This window comes from Lactuca saligna, chromosome 5, assembly GCF_052625555.1.
Source record: "Lactuca saligna cultivar CGN05327 chromosome 5, ASM5262555v1, whole genome shotgun sequence".
NCBI classification, from domain to species: Eukaryota; Viridiplantae; Streptophyta; class Magnoliopsida; order Asterales; family Asteraceae; genus Lactuca; species Lactuca saligna.
In genome coordinates this window covers 218,617,372-218,634,405 of record NC_136421.1, presented here as the reverse complement: position 1 = coordinate 218,634,405, position 17,034 = coordinate 218,617,372, and the positions used below count along the sequence as shown (strand labels likewise).

Genomic DNA, 17,034 nt, shown 5'->3' with positions numbered 1-17,034 from the left:
TAACAATCAAGGTAATATCTTAAACCCATTATTATGTTAATATCGATTATCATATGCTAGAATTAGGGTTTATAGTCTTGGATAAATTGCATGTACAATAGAGAAACCTAGATCCAAGCATTAGGGTTTGTATGAGCGCATAGGATGTTCTTATGACTAAAACCCATCACTTATATATTGTCAAAATCATGTCTGTTTATGTATAGTTATATAAATAATGTTTAAAGGACTTAGGATTGATAACTCGTCTTATTTCATTTTCCTTGTTTGGATGTGGACTTAAGGTATCGACTATTTGTCCTAATGTCGTCTAAATCTTAGTTATATATTATGTATATGTATGTAGACATAAAAGTACTACCAATCAGTTCAATGCCTTTGGGTAAAAAGCGCATACATTCATGATCATTCAGTCAAACTTCAGAAGTTACTAGTAAACTATAATGGGTATAGTTTAGGAAATTACTACTTACTATTTCTAGAACATTGAAACTTACATAAATCAGTACTTACTAGAGTCAGTTCATACATGAGTCAGTTCAAACAAACAATAACAAGAACAGAAAGGAATATATAATAACAAGAACAGAAAGGAACATACAATAACAAGTACAGCAAGAAACATACATCCTTTACAAGAACAAGATAACTTTAATGTGAGTCTACTTCATGACACAACAACAAATTTGTTGTGTCACGCTTTGTAACCAGAGTCTCCTGGAGGGAGAGTGGATGTTGTGTGTATAGATCAATACGGGACTGACAAGCCTGCATCCCGATTGTTCGCTACAGTTGGCCGAAAGGCCAGGGCTGACAAATGTCACAACTACTTTCGGCGCCAGCAGGTCGTCGTGTTAACTACTTGTCGATTTAGCATGGTTATAACCACATCACATTTTACCTTAGTTAACAAACTGGTTTTAAGGCAATTAGTGTTTCAGTAGGTATTTTATACAACATTACTGTACACTTTTATTTTCCTTATTTCATTTATATAGTGATACTCTCACATAAAAGGTAATGAAACTACTTTCTAGAAAAGATAGTCATAAACGTTAGGAAAACACACATTACATACTATTTCGAGTACAAACATACAAAACAGTTGGGTCTTGGTAGAAGACTACTTTCCATACTAGTAGAAAATATAGGATTTTCTAGGATATCTCCAACGTATACAAACACTTTTACAAACTTTTACATCAAACATTTATAAACAGTTTTCATCAAACCATACAAACAATTGTCACTAAAATACTTATGAACTCACCAGCTTAAATGTTGATCTACGCTTTCAAAATAACTTGTATTCTCAGGTCGACAGTAGACAGGTATCGATGATCAAGTTTTGAGAAAACGGAGCATACTCAGAACTCGTCTTTATTTTTATTTCATGTTTTTGGTATCTTACAACTATACATAATACACTTGTATTAAACTATATTATTAATATAATGGATGATGTTGTTTCTTGTCTACTATTATGCATTGTTATGATACTGTACATGACGTCCTCCACCTAAGAACGTTTCCGTCGTTCTGGTTTTGGAGTGTGACAAATTGTTTTTATTAGGAAAGAGGGAGTCATTCCCTACCAACCCACTCCTACAATAGCTTTTTCCCACTTCTCTCTCTCTCTCTTCCATCTTTCCTAACCCACAACACATAGAAACTTTACATTTTCCAACCGATTCAACCACTCAATTAGAAAAAATACAAAACAACTAAGGTAAAATTTTTAAAACACATTGTATAAGATATATATATATATATATATATATATATATATATATATATATATATATATATATATATATATATATAGAGAGAGAGAGAGAGAGAGAGAGAAGGAGGGAGAGACAAAGAGAGAGAGAGAGAGAGAGAGAGAGAGAGAAAGAGAGAGAGAGAAAGCGAGAGAGGGGGGGGGAGAGGATAAAGCATGTTAGTGAATCTACATAAACAACCCACTCATCCAAACCCACTCAAGAGGGAGTGGTGTCTTGGAAGTACCTACTCATTTTACCATGACTCCATCCTCCCTAACCAAAATATATCAATGTGCTTCATTCAAATGTTTATTAAACGGTGGAAAATAACATCTGAAACTGGGATGCTCCTTTCATTATTTTCCGTATGAATCAAATTTGTAGATTTAATAAGCATGATGGAAGCAACATATGTTTTGCATGCATAAGTGAGATGATATAAACAATAAATGATTATTTAGTTATTTTCTATGAACAAAGAAAAGCTCAAAGAAGAGTATGTTTATGCAAAGAAAAGGAGATCGATGAACTTGTTGTTAAAGCTATGGAGAAAGTTGGCAAAGAAGGTACTCACTTTATATTATTGTTATCTATTATATACTATCGTATCTTCTAAGAATGCTAAAAATGTTAATTTTTTAGTTTTTTTTTCAACATTTTGATTATTTCTTTTATAGTTTCTACCCAACAACTTAGTTGATGATACTGAAGCTTTTCCAAGTGTTGGAAGTAGTTATCGTTTGAATGTGTCTTGATGTAAATTTTAAGTAATTGTTATTTATAGTCATTATTTTACTTAGAATTTTCTTTCAGGCTTCAGACATATTAACACATATGATAAGTATTCTTAAATGAAAAAAAAAGCTAAGCAAAATTAAAACAAAAAAATTGGTGTTGATGTTATCTATACCGTGTAAATCACAATTACAAGAACATATATATATATATATATATATATATATATATATATATATATATATATATATAATAATAATAATAATAATAATAATAATAATTTTTAAACAACATCCATATCTTCAAAACATTTTGCATGATTAATTTAAATTAATGATAGATCGGAAACAAAATAAAATTTAATAATCTCTATTTTAATAAATAAATAGTTTTAATCTCTTTTTGTCAGGTGTCACTCTAATACAATTCCTCATTATTATTATGTTATATGTTATGTAAATATATTAGACAGTTAATTTCAAAATTCAAATTCATATATTAGACAGTTAAATTTGAAGTTATATGTTATGTAAATATATTAATATTATGTTATATGTTATGTAAATATATTAGACAGTTAAATTTGAAGTTATAATAACTTTAAAAATTTGATATATCTCTTAATTAATAATTTGTTTAAAATGATTTATTTAAAATAATTGATTAATAATTATAAATCTTTATTATGAAAATTTAATTAATTTTATAACTCGTGATTCCCACGGATTATAAACTAATTAAATATATATAAATCTAATATTAGTTTCCTTAACAGTTAACTATTCAATAAATAAATGAGTAAATTTACAAACTACTTGCTCTTATATGTTCTCACCTACAACTTCAATCTAAAATGTATATTCATATATGTAAAAGGAATCTTTCTCCAATAAAAATAATATTTTAAAAAGGTTATTTTATGATTTATCCAAATACAATAAGATTCTCCGGCGTATCAAAATCAACTAATTGAAAATATCTCCGATCGTATTTTTCTGAATTTTGAATCCAATCCGATGAGAGCACATGGCCGAACAACTAGCCAATAGAAGCCTATCCTGGTGCTAAGTAGGTCCCACTAATACATCAACCTAGTTATTCAATCCTATCCATACACGTGGCCAACATCAACGTTCAGTATTCAAAATTACAGAAAGGACCTTATATTTGACAAGTCACCGGATTCTCCCCCTTCCCTTTTCCTTATAAAGACAAGTGAGTAGACAACCACGCCATTCTAATCTGCTCCTTCACTCTCACTTAAAAATGGCGGCCTTCTCAACGGTGTCAGCCCTTGTAGTTCTGATCATCGCCTGTGCCGCCGGAGTACATGCCACAGAGGTCCGATCCACCTTTGCCGAAGAGAATCCGATCAGACAAGTGGTGTCCGATGGTTTACGAGAACTTGAGACTACTGTTCTCCGAGTTATTGGTCAAACTCGTCATGCTCGCACCTTCGCTCGATTTGCTCACAGGTTTTTGTTATTGCGTTCTTTGTATAGAACTCATGATCAATTGGAATATGTTAGATTCGTGTTTGACTTTTTTTTTCCTGTTTGGATTTTAATTTGTTGAACTCGAACTTAATTTTTGGATAGGTACGGGAAGAGATATGAGACTGCCGATGAGATGAAACAGAGGTTCTCGATCTTCTTGGAGAGTTTGGAGACGATTAGATCGCATAACAAGAAGGGGCTATCTTATACTCTTGGAGTCAACGGTAAGCATTTATTGGTACTTGTTAAAATTAATAAATTCGAATCAAAACTCAAAAGGCTTTTAGTGTTACCAGTGATTTATGTGATTCTGTTTCTCTTATGATTATCTATGGCTATCCTAAGAAAAATATATAGAAAACACCAGAAGCGAACTGTGGATTTTCACTTTCCTCATAGAGTGCTTTCTTGTGGGATCAGTAAACAGTGGTTGATTTGTAGGTTTGACTTATGTATTCTTTGAATCCATCCTTTGATCATGGTATTTTCATACATAGATGATGTTATACTTGTTAGCGATTCATTGATAATCTATTACGATTCTTAATATTTCAATTAGACTACGAATAAGTGATTAATCGACAGTTGTTTTTCCATATCACATGATTCATAACTTTCTGGTATCAATTTGATACCCTTACGATATGTTCTAGAAAAAATACAACTTCTCGGACTCAATCCAATATCATATCCACTATTTTCAAATCCAAGACAGTACGAATTCACAAGTTTTCCTAAAAAAGTATACACTCTTTCTTCAAGATCAGTATGAATCCATATGTAAAGATGGTCAAAGTCTGTAACATGAACTTTTTACTATTTTATCAAGAGTATAAGCATCCTGTTCGACCTCAACAAGCATACCTTTTTCTTTCTTTGCTATCCTATCAGATTCCACATCACTATATCAACAATATCAATACTTTGTGTTGTTTGAAACAGAATTCTCCGATATGACATTTGAAGAATTCAGCAAACAGAAACTCGGAGCTGCACAAAACTGTTCTGCTACTAAACAGGGCAACCACAAACTCACTGATGTTGTCCTTCCTCTCACAGTATGACCTTATCCAATCTTTCATGTTTGATGTTTCATTTCACAAACACGCTTGTATTATATATATACACTCATTATACATATTGCAGCAAGACTGGAGGAAAACAGGAATTGTAAGCCCAGTGAAGAACCAAGGATCCTGTGGATCTTGCTGGACATTCAGGTAATTAATTAATCATCATCATCATCATCAAATACAAACAGAAATGGTTTGTTGATTTATGATTTGATGATTGATGCAGCACAACTGGAGCTCTTGAAGCTGCATATGCCCAAGCTTTTGGGAAATCAGTTTCTCTCTCTGAACAACAACTTGTAGACTGTGCTCGTGATTTCAACAACTTTGGTTGCAATGGTGGGTTGCCTTCACAAGCTTATGAATACATCAAATACAACGGTGGACTTGACACTGAAGAAGCTTATCCTTACACCGGAAAAGATGGTGTCTGTAAATACAAATCAGAAAACGCTGCAGTCAAAGTCATCGATTCCGTCAACATCACCATGGTAATAACTAATAACAATAACAATAATAATAATATAATCAAAAAAAATTATTTACTGATTTGTTTAATTATAGGGTGCTGAGGATGAGTTAAAGCATGCAGTGGGTGTTGTTCGTCCAGTGAGTGTGGCTTTTCAGGTGATTAACGGGTTTCATCAGTACACAGGAGGTGTTTTCACTAGCGATGTTTGTGGGAATGATCCAATGGTGAGACTTGAGAGAGATTACATGTTTATTTGATTTAATTGTTATTGATTAAAAGAATAATAAATGTACACGTGTCATGAATTACAGGATGTGAACCATGCTGTTGTGGCAGTTGGATATGGTGTAGAAAATGGTGTCCCGTATTGGCTCATTAAGAACTCATGGGGAGCAGATTGGGGTCTTAATGGTTACTTTAAGATGGAGATGGGCAAAAATATGTGTGGTAGGTTATATATATATTTAATTATGTTACATTACGCCTCTGAATATAATAAAAATTGACATATGTTATTTATTGTTATTGTAGGTGTTGCAACTTGTGCATCGTACCCCGTTGTGGCCTAAATGCTATCTTTTTATACGGGGAAGTGATTGTAAAGAAGCTTTTTCGTTGTAATTTGGAATTAATGGTTAGTGTCAGTAATGTAAAACTTTCATAAATGGGGTCATCCCATGAACACAAAGACAGCATATTTGTAAATTTGGTTTATTGATATGGTACCTTTTGATTTCGTATTTATTAATGTGACTGTTTTAAATGTTAATTGTGATAAAGTATGTTTTTCTTTAACACAAAAGTTTCATTAAAAAGGGTAGTTTGAAACAAGCAAAAAGAACAAAATAAATTAAGATGGAATTGGGTTTTTTGCGCCACTTGCTCCTTTGGATATAGCAGCTAGATGACTATCATATGATTGAATCACAAAGGAGTATGTCACTAGGGGTGAGATTTGATTGCTTCTGTCTATGGCAACAGTTAAGAAGATGTTGCCTAAGTAATTCCCTTTAATAGGGCATGACGTTTAGAAATGTCGGAATCTACAAGTTATTGGACAATCAATCGTAACACTATTTAATAAAAACATAGAACTATAGGCAAACTAGTGTTGTATAAAAATAGAATCCTACAACCCAACCCAGAACGACAAAGAAGAACTTAAACAGCTTAGAGTCATCTTTCTTGATATGGGTACCTGCTCTGAGATTGGTTTTTGCAAGATTGTAACCATAGAAAAGGGGACCGATTAAACTTTTTTTTTTTTGTAGAACGATGGGTTATTGGATTAAACTCAAACTTTAGCTATAGACAAATTGTATTTTTGGTGTATATGTGTATACAAATATTAACCAACACATACAAAATTATGTCTTAAAAATAAGTTCAAAATATAAAAAAAAATTCGGTTTAAATTCAATTTATAATAGAAAAAAGTACATGTAAAATGCACTTATTTAAATGCAAGTCTGAAATGTCATATTCCAGATTCATTTTATGTCACATCGTGACAGAACTCATAGTCTCCGACATGATTATGGTATAATCTGGATTCTGGAATTTTATTCCGGACTTGATGATCATTTCGGCGAACATATGAAAAATAGGGTAGTAAAATGGATCATTGTTTTTCATAAATACAATGATAAATGCATCAAATGTTTCTCATAAATACAATGATAATCTCCATGCAAAAAAACAACATAGATTTTTTGTAAAAAATATAACTATTTATTGGTTGTTTAACAAAATGGTTATTATCATTGTAGCCCTACAAAGTTACGTATAAAGATTTAAATGGTCTCTCGTGATTATTTTTTGCATTTTAAGGGTATGTACTTCTATTTTACCGATTGAAAAAATCATTTTACCCATTTTAGCAGGCTATCCTGCCTCGTCACTTGCCAAGTAAGCAGGTGAGTGAACCCGTTGAGTCAATACCGAGTCAACTCGACGACAAACATGCATAGAGTAATTACTACCTTTAATATCTACCAACACCCCACCAACCTTTACACTGTCGATTGAGTTCTAGGTCTATGTATTAAACTGGGACACACCTATGTGGGGTTTGATGTAAAACAACCATGAAACTTGTGTAACACCCTGTTTCAAATCGTTTCATAATTCGAGACCGTGACCTAAAGTTTAGTTATCATAAGGCTTTAGGCCTTAGGGGAAAAAGAGATTTTGACCCATTTGGATGTGGGTAATGTAGATTAGGTGATCCGAGAGTTCGGTTTGTGCTTTGGAGCCCAAGGGTATAACCGTAAAGTGATAGTTCGAGACTTTTGTGAATTTTGGATTTAAGTTCGGAAAGTTTTAAGGCAAATGAGAATTGATAGGGTTGTAGAGCTTCTCATTACCTTTCCGTGGATATAAGGATCGTTGAAATGGGAGTTGAAACGAAGAAGTTATGACCGTTTGAAGTTAGGATGGTTGTGGGTTAAGTCGCATACGCTTGGCATACGGGGAAGTATGTTGGGTGTACTAGGGTATCCCTGAGTATGTTGGGCGTACGCAATAAGTTCCCAAACCCTATTTTCATGGTTTGAGCCCTATTTAAGCTCCTTAACTTCCACAAACCTATTACATTCTCATCACCCACCTCTCCAACACCCTCCCTTGAAATCCTAACCCTAGTTTGAGCCTTGTGAGCAAAAATAATGTGTTTTAAGTGCTTTAGAGTGTTCTTGGTGCATATTGGAGAAGAAAAAACTCACTGGAGAAGTGTTCGTTGCATTGGAGCTTGTAGATCCAGACTTTGTTCACCTTGATCTTTCTTCTAGAGGTATAAAGTTTGAATCTTTGTAACATCCATAAAATTCATGAAAAATTTAAACTTTTCAAATATTCAAAAACCATTGTTTTCAAAATAGTTTAACATCAGAGAATCCCAGAAATCATATCATAAAATATGAGGAGGTGCACGATCAAACCTTTGCCATCCTGCGATCATCCGAAGTACCTAAAACAAAATCCACATTTGTAAGCACAAAGATTAGTGAGTTCCCCCAAAATACTCGCATAATAATAACACACATATAATAACAACATATTATGGACCCAATTAACCATCGGTTTGGAATGCCCCAGGCCCTCAACCATCGGGTTGGAATGCCAACATACTATGGGTCCAATCATCCTCGGGATGGTATACCCTCGGCCCACAACCATTGGGTTAGAATGCCCACATGCTATTAGTCCAATCATCCTCGGGATCAAATACTCTCGGCCCACAACCATCGAGTTGGAATGCCCACATACTATAAGTCTAATCATCCTCGGGGTGGAATACTCTCGGCCCGCAACCATTAGGTTGAAATGCCCACATACTATGAGTTTAATCATCCTCGGGATGGAATACTCTCGGCCCACAACCATCGGGTTGGACTGCCCACATACTATGAGTCCAATCATCCTCGGGATGGAATACTCTCGGCCCACAACCATCGGGTTGGAATGCCCCAGTCTGTTGGCTCATGCACAAAGCAGAAAGTATCAACCACCAATAAAACATATGCACATATATCAGATAATCACATATTAGGATACCGATCTAACATATCATAACCATATAGAAACAGGATACTGGTCTAACAGATCAAAACCGTAATAAACCAAGATAACGATCCAAAGGGTCGGCCTTGGTGCCTTCGACCCTTGAGTACAGTGAGGAAAACTCACCTCACATATAATGCTAACTTACAAATCTAACTCTCAATCACAGCTCCGAACTCAACTGCCTACAACCATCAAGAGCGTAATTCCATCAAAATACCAAAATACCCTTAAAGTCAAACTTGGTCAACCATGATCAAGGTCAAAGTCAACTGTCAAGGTCAACAGTCCATGTTGACCCAACTCGTCGAGTGCATCTACTAGCTCGTCGAGTTCCTTCAGAACTCAAAAAACCACAAAAACCCGAGAAACTCGCCAAGTTGTCAAGACAACTCGTCGAGTTTGTATAGTATCCAGAAGGTTGAAGGAACCCCGACCTAACTCGTCGAGTTGGTAGAGCAACTTGTTGAGTTTTCCTTATCTTAACTCATTCAACCATCTCCCAAGTGAGACCAATGCTCCAAACTATAGATCTGGTCCCCTAGGGCTGAGATACTATGTAAAGTTGCTAACTTTACCTCCATGCATGGCATCAATGGGGCTAAAACACTCAGACATAGCTTAATAAGGGGTTTAGGTCATGAAGGAGGGCCAATACTAGATAAAGCTTGGAACATTACGCTCAACGATCCACAAAACATCCAGATTTGAAATGGCAACTTCAAACAGTGCATCATTCCAAAAATGACTCCAATATAGACCAAAAATAACAATATCTTTCCATAGAGTAGATCTAAGTAATAAGAGGCCAAGATATCGACTTTATACCTCAAAATGGTTGCCATAACAGAGTAAACACCATATCTACAACCTCTCCCTTCAACCAACTTCTTCAAGCTTCTTGTTCCTTCCCAAAAGAGCACCAAAAGTCGCTCTCCAAGCTCACACACACACACACACAAAGAGTGAAAAAGCATGAACTAGGGTTTTATCAGGACAAGGAGGCGATGAGGGAGGCCAATAATGAGAGTTAATGCCTTTAAATAGGGTGTAAACCTATAAAATTAGGGTTTTCATGTTCAACCTTCAACTCACCGAGTTGGGGCCTTCCAACTCGTCGAGTAGACATTGAAAAATATGCGGGCATTAAATACTCTACATGACATGTTGGAGCCTTCCAACTCGTCGACTTGCCCTAAAAATACAAATAATAAGTTTTAAATTCATATATGAAGATTGGGATGTTACAACTCTCCCCCACTTGAACTAGGCTTCATCCTCGAAGCCTGCTATGGTGAACAATTCCGGATAATACTCCCGTATCTCGGCCTCTGGCTCCCAAGTCCACTTGGATCCTCTCCGATGCTGCCACTGTACCTTTACCAAAGGTATCTCCTTGTTACGCAGGACCTTTATCTTCTTTTCTAGGATAACTACCGGTTTCTCAACATAAATCAGGCATTTATCGACTTGAATTTCATCCAATGACACCACCACATCCTCTTATAATATGCACTTCCGCAATTACAAAACGTGGAAAGTGCTATGACTTTGACGGAGCTCCTCCGAATGGTCCAGTCTATATGCCACCTTACCAACCCTAGCAATAATCTGAAATGGTCCAATATATAGGGGACCCAACTTTCCCCTCTTCCTGAAGAGAATCACACCCTTCTTGGGTAAGACCTTCAACAACACCATATCGCTGACCTGAAACTCCAACTCGGATCGGGTCGGTCAGCATAACTTTTCCAGCCGACTATGAGTAGTCTGCAATCACTACCTGATCTGTTGAATCTTCTCAGTAGTATGCAGAACTACCTTGGTCCGTCTCATGAACCACTAACCAATCTCGCCCCAACAGACTAGGGTACGACATCTCCACCCATACAACAGCTTGAAAGGCGGGGCACCAATTTTGGAATGAAATTTGTTTTTGTTGGAGAACTCTGCAAGGGGTAGGTATGAGTCCTAGCTCCCACCAAAATCAATGACGTAGGCCCTCAACATATCCTCGAGGGTCTGAATGGTCCGCACGCTCTGGCCATCTGTCTGCAGATGGTAAGCGGTGCTAAAATGCAGTCTCGTGCCCAGTTCCTCATGGAACTTCTGCCAGAAACGGGAGGTGAATCGAACATAAAGGTCTGAGACAACAGATACCGCCACCTCGTGGCAAGCAACGATCTCACGAATATACACAATGGCCAACTTCTCGGCCGACAAACTCTCCCGAATAGCCAGAAAATGGGCGCTCTTGGTCAATCGATCCATGAGGAACCGTATAACATCATATCCCTTCGTCATCCTCGGCAACTTGGTAATAAATTCCATCTTGATCTACTCCCATTTTCACATGGGAACCTCCAGAGGCTGCATCTTTCCATGTGGCCTCTGATGCTCGACTTTGACTACCCTGCAGGTCAAGCACCTCTCAATGTACCAAGCGATCTCTCTCTTCATGCACGGCCACCAGTAACTCAAACTCAGATCCCAGAACATCTTGTTGGCCCCTGGGTGAATAGAGAAACGAGACTTATGAGCCTCCTCCAACACAATCTATCTAAGCTTTCCAGACACTAGAATCCACACCTGCCCACAACGGGTCAACAACCCACGACTGTCTTGAACAAATCGGGTAATATTTCCCCTGGTCCTCTTAATTTTCCAATTTTCCTCTCACACTACCTCAGCCTGAGCCTCTCTAATCAATCTCACTAGTGGGGAGTCCATTAAAATCCTCATACATGATGTCGGAATAGAAGGTTTAGCCGACTTACAGCTCAAGACATCCGCCACCAGGTTCGATTTACCCAGATGATAAAGGATCTCACAATCATAATCCTTAACTACATCCAGCCACCTGCACTGCCTCATGTTCATGTTTAGCTAGTCCATAATGAGTCACAAGCTCTTATGGTCAGTGTAGATGGTACAACGGACCTTGTATAGGTAATGTCTCCAAATCTTGAGGGAGAACACTACTGCTCCCAACTCAAGATATGTGTGGGATATCGCATCTCATGCGGCTTCAACTGCCGCGATACATAGGCTATCACTCGCCCTCTCTGCATGAGGACCGCTCCCAATCCGGTGATGGATGCATCAAAGAAAACCACAAAATCCTCCACTCCCTCTGGTAGGTTCAAGACTGGAGCCTCGCACATTCGCTGCCCAAAGGTCTAAAACATTGTCTGTTGCTTAGGGCCCCACTGAAAATCTACCCCCTTCCTCGTTAGACGAGTGAGGGGTACTGCAATTTTTGAGAAATCCTGAATAAATGTCCGGTAGTACCCTGCCAAACTGTAACCTCCCAAAATCCAAGCCAAAAGTTTGATTTGTAATTTAATAATTCATAAAACAGATTATCGAAAACATCAATGAGTTATCCCATATCATAAAAACCATAATTCATATGTCACAAAACAAGTCATAATAAGGTCAGAGTACAAATCCCAAGAACATCATAGTGCGGAAAATAATGGTGTGATGTGTTGCAGTCATGTCAGCTCCTTTTATTTCGAAGAAGAGGTACCTGAAACCAAAACTGAAAACCGTAAGCACAAAGATTAGTGAGTTCCCCCATCATACCACATACCATACAATAAACATACTATCTAACATATTCGGTTACTAGGTACCCCTTCGGTTTCTTTTAACCGGTAACTTGCCTAGCATATTAGGGTGCTAGCCTACCCCTTCGGTCCTTTCAACTGGTAACTTGCCTAACATATCAGGGTGCTGGCCTACTCCTTCGGTCCTTTCGACCGATACCTCGCCTAGCATATCAGGGTGCTGGCCTACCCCTTCGGTCCTGTCGACCGGTATCGGGGACTATTTCACCCCCTACTTCTACCTTATAACATACTACTATATAAACACATAAGTTATATACTATCTAGCTTATCAGGGTGTTGGCATACCCTTTCGTCCTTTCGACCGGTACAAGGGCATATCCTACCCCTCCTACCACTATCACATAATATCATAGCATACTAGCACATAAAAGACAACAGGTAGTGGCATACCAGATAAATATCACAAAGACAATCATCTCTACTATACTCTTACTAGTGGGCCAACATTGGTGCCTTTGGCCCACTTCTACTGGAAGGTAACTCACCTCAAACGTTGTGAAGTAGCTGAACTGTCTGGGGCTCTAAAATCTGCTCCTCTCATACTTCTACACATAAAATCTCCTTTATTACCCTTTCATACTCATAACCCCTTTAAGGGGAAACTCTGGTCAATGGTCAAAGTCAAAGTCAACATCCTGGTTGACTCAACTCGCCGAGTTGGTCCACTAACTCATCGAGTTCCATGATCTATAAAACCCTGGAAATCTCGATCCAACTCGTAGAGTTCTTTCATGAATTCGTCGAGATCCTCATTATACATAGTCGGGACATTTTGCTCACAACTCACCAAGTTCCTTCTTGAACTCGTCGAGTTCTTCAATCTTTAAATCCCATAAACCATGTCCAACTCACTTAGTCGTCTCCTAGACTCAATGAGTTTCCCCAGAACAAAAAAGGTTTGGGGACCATGACCCAACTCAGCGAGTTGGATGAACAACTCATCGAGACCTCCTTGGTCTAAATTCATTTAGTCACTACCAGTCGAGTTCAGTGCCACTAAACCATAGATCTGGTCCCCTAGGACTGAGTTTCCACATAAAGTTGCTAACTTTACGTCCATGCATGGTGTCATGAAGCTAGAAACACCAAAACTAAGATATATAAGAGATCTAAGGCATAGGGAAGGGCCAAGTCTTGATAAAGTTGGCAACTTAGAGTCTTATAAGCTCATGGGTGCCTAGATATGAAGTCACAACTTTATGATACACTCAAATCCTGAAAAATGACTTCAATATGGCTCAAAACTAACAAAATACAACCTAAATGAAGATCTAAGAAATGGAAATCCAAGGTATCAACTTTATACCTCAAATTAGTTAAAAATGCAGCTTAACTTCCAGATTTATTGGCTCCCTCTTGAATCCTCAAGATTCTCCTTCCTTCTTAAGCTTCAAAATCACCAAGAACACACAACAATGGCACAAAAATACTCAAAGATGGATTAGGGTTTTGTGGCTAGGGTTTGGGTGATGGAGGCTGCAAATAAGGCCAACCTTTGGAGGTTAAACTGTTTAAATAGGATGCAAAACCTTGAAATTAGGGTTTCATTTTGGCATCCTACTCGTTGAGTCGAGGCTCTCAGCTCGTCGAGTAGGATTCAAATCCCGCGTCAAAATTTCCGTTCTTACTCGATGATTTTGGGGCCTCAAAATCATCGAGTCCCTTTTTAAAAATGAGTAATTCTTAATTAAAATATGTACCAGGAACTGGGTGTTACAAATCTCCCCCACTTATTTTAGACTTCATCCTTGAAGTCTATTGTGTTTGGAAATAGCTCTGGGTAGTTCTCCCTCATCTCGTCCTCCGGGTCTCAAGTCCATTTCGATCCCTTGGGGTGCTGTCATTGCACCTTCACTAACTCAACCCTCTTGTTCCTTGGATCATTCATCTTTCTGTCGAGGATGGCTATCAGGCGCTCGATGTAGTTTAGGCTGTCATCCACCTGAATATCCTCCAGAGGCACGACTGCAGAGTCCTCTACTAAGCACTTCCGCAGCTGGGAGACATGAAAGGTGTTGTGGATCTGACTAAGCTCGGCTGCTAGATCCAACCTATACACCACCTTGTCCACCCGGGCTATAACCCTAAAAGGACCGATGTACCTTGTGTGACAACCCGATATTTCGAATCAAGGTAATGACCTAAAAAGTCAAGAATTGTAATCCCATTTGATATAATGAAAATAGCGACAAAATTAAAATGTTCAAAAGTCTCTATTGGGTTGCATAAAATGATAAATATCATATAAAGGGTTTCAGAAATATAAAGAACACTAAAATCCAAGTTATAACAAAGAAGTTATGACCAATCTAAGATTCGTGGCAAAACCGGCAATACCGTTAAACATAAAACGAGAAATTTCAATAAAATACTTTTCAACCTTAGGTGTCTAAATGAAAGGAATAGATATCCCAAAACCGTAAACATACATAAAAACAACGCCCAAATCTGACTTCATATGAGGAAGTTATGATTTTTCGAAGTTTCGGACATAGCAGTAGATAGCTAAAAACTCGAAATAGAGATCGAGCGAATTTTTACCAACATGACCTAAACGAGAATCAAATATCTCATCAATGGTATTACAACGGTAAAAAATCTGACGAAGACGGATATCGGATGAAGAAGTTATGGATTTTTAACGGACTTTTCCTGTCCCGACCTGTTAAAAATATAATATTAAAAATAAATTCAAAATTAGCCGATGAAGTCTAAACAAGAGTTGTAGAGCATAATCTCACCTACACGTGGATATAAAGAGCTTCGAAAATGGAGCGCGTATGCGAAACATATGAATTTACGAAGTTTGATGCACGAACTTCGACGTTGTGTCAGAATTTTCAGAGTTCATGACGTGAACACTACGTTCACGACGTGAACAGTTTGACTGACCATTTCAGAGCCACTTGACAGATAACTCATGCCATGAGCGAATCGGTACAACCTCACGATGTGAATTGGCAAAACTCACGACTTGAACTTCGATTTTTAGCCTATATATAGAAATTGAACCTTTCCGAGTTTGGCTGCTCATTCTTATCCTTTCTCCCACTCCTACTCTATGTTAAGCATCCCGAGACCACCCCCAAAGCCCTGATAATGACCCTAGCATACGACGCAAGTCTCGAATTCCCGAAGTTCCGAGGAACTTACTTCTTTCCAGCTGAAGTACTACCTGGGTTTAGTCTCACCTTCTTCAACTCACCACTTCTATCAAGTGAGTTCATACCCCTACAACTATGTTTTCAAATACTTTGTAAATGCTTTTATACACTTTTAAGGGGGAATACAAGTAAACACATGATTATCCTCGTGTGAAAAACATAAATCTTTTGCTATACTTTTTGTTATTCAATCAATCATATGTGATTTATAACTGTGTTTCAAACAATAGGATTTCATATACTTCAAACTGTGTTATCAAACAAACTACTTTCAAATCGTTTTATAAATTGACATCAAGTCATCAATATTTATTGTTAAATTCTTCAAATGTATTGCAAAACTTCTTTTTAAACTTATATACTGTCAAAAGCATGTCTATATATGTATAGTTATATGAGTAATGTTTAAAGGACTTAAGCCTGATAACTCGCTTTATTTCCTTGTCCTTGTTTGGATATGAACTTAGGGTATCGGTTATTTGTCGGAAGTTCGTCTAAATCTTAGTTATATATTACGTATATAATTGTAGATATAAAATTACTATCAATCAGTTCAGTACCTTTAGGTAGCAAGGGTATACATTCATTCATTTGTTCAAACTATAGAAATTACTAATAAACTATAATAGGTATTATTCATGTTTTAAGACCACTAATACACAAGTCAAGCATACACTAGTACATTGTTTTACAATAACAAGGGTTGGATTCAAAACCACACAAGTGAGAGCTATTTACAAATACATTTTAAGAATACTAAACAAGGAACTTACTAACAATCATTTATTTCAGAATGATTGAGTTTTTCATCGTTATTATATACGTAACATCTATATGCTTTTCTAGGAGTTGATATGTTCAGGTTGTTAGTACATTCAAACAACATAGTTAAAGTCCTGATATTATAACCATAATCTCCATCATAGGGATCGAAACAAATGTGTATAGATCTATATGGGATTGACAATCCCGTACCTAAACTGTTAGCTACAGTTAGACTGGCAGGTCTAGGGTGACAATTGTTATCAACATCTTCGCTGCCTCGAAAACGTCGTATCAGGCCAATTAGTTATATTATGGTTATAATAAACTCATGAAAAAGATATAAAACAATACGGTTAGTGTATAATGA

At 37.0% G+C, this 17,034-nt stretch overlaps 1 protein-coding gene across 1 annotated transcript; it reads left to right on the top strand.

Moving 5' to 3' along the window:
* The first annotated feature begins 3,724 nt into the window (after positions 1 to 3,724).
* On the top strand, positions 3,725 to 6,286 carry LOC145044959 (vanillin synthase, chloroplastic-like). Its single transcript, XM_078993320.1, has 8 exons — positions 3,725 to 3,976; positions 4,100 to 4,221; positions 4,940 to 5,055; positions 5,144 to 5,217; positions 5,297 to 5,561; positions 5,635 to 5,766; positions 5,854 to 5,989; positions 6,074 to 6,286. The coding sequence occupies exons 1-8, from the start codon at positions 3,768 to 3,770 to the stop codon at positions 6,109 to 6,111; spliced, it is 1,092 nt and encodes a 363-aa protein (XP_078849446.1). The 5' UTR covers positions 3,725 to 3,767; the 3' UTR covers positions 6,112 to 6,286.
* The last annotated feature ends 10,748 nt before the right edge of the window (positions 6,287 to 17,034 follow it).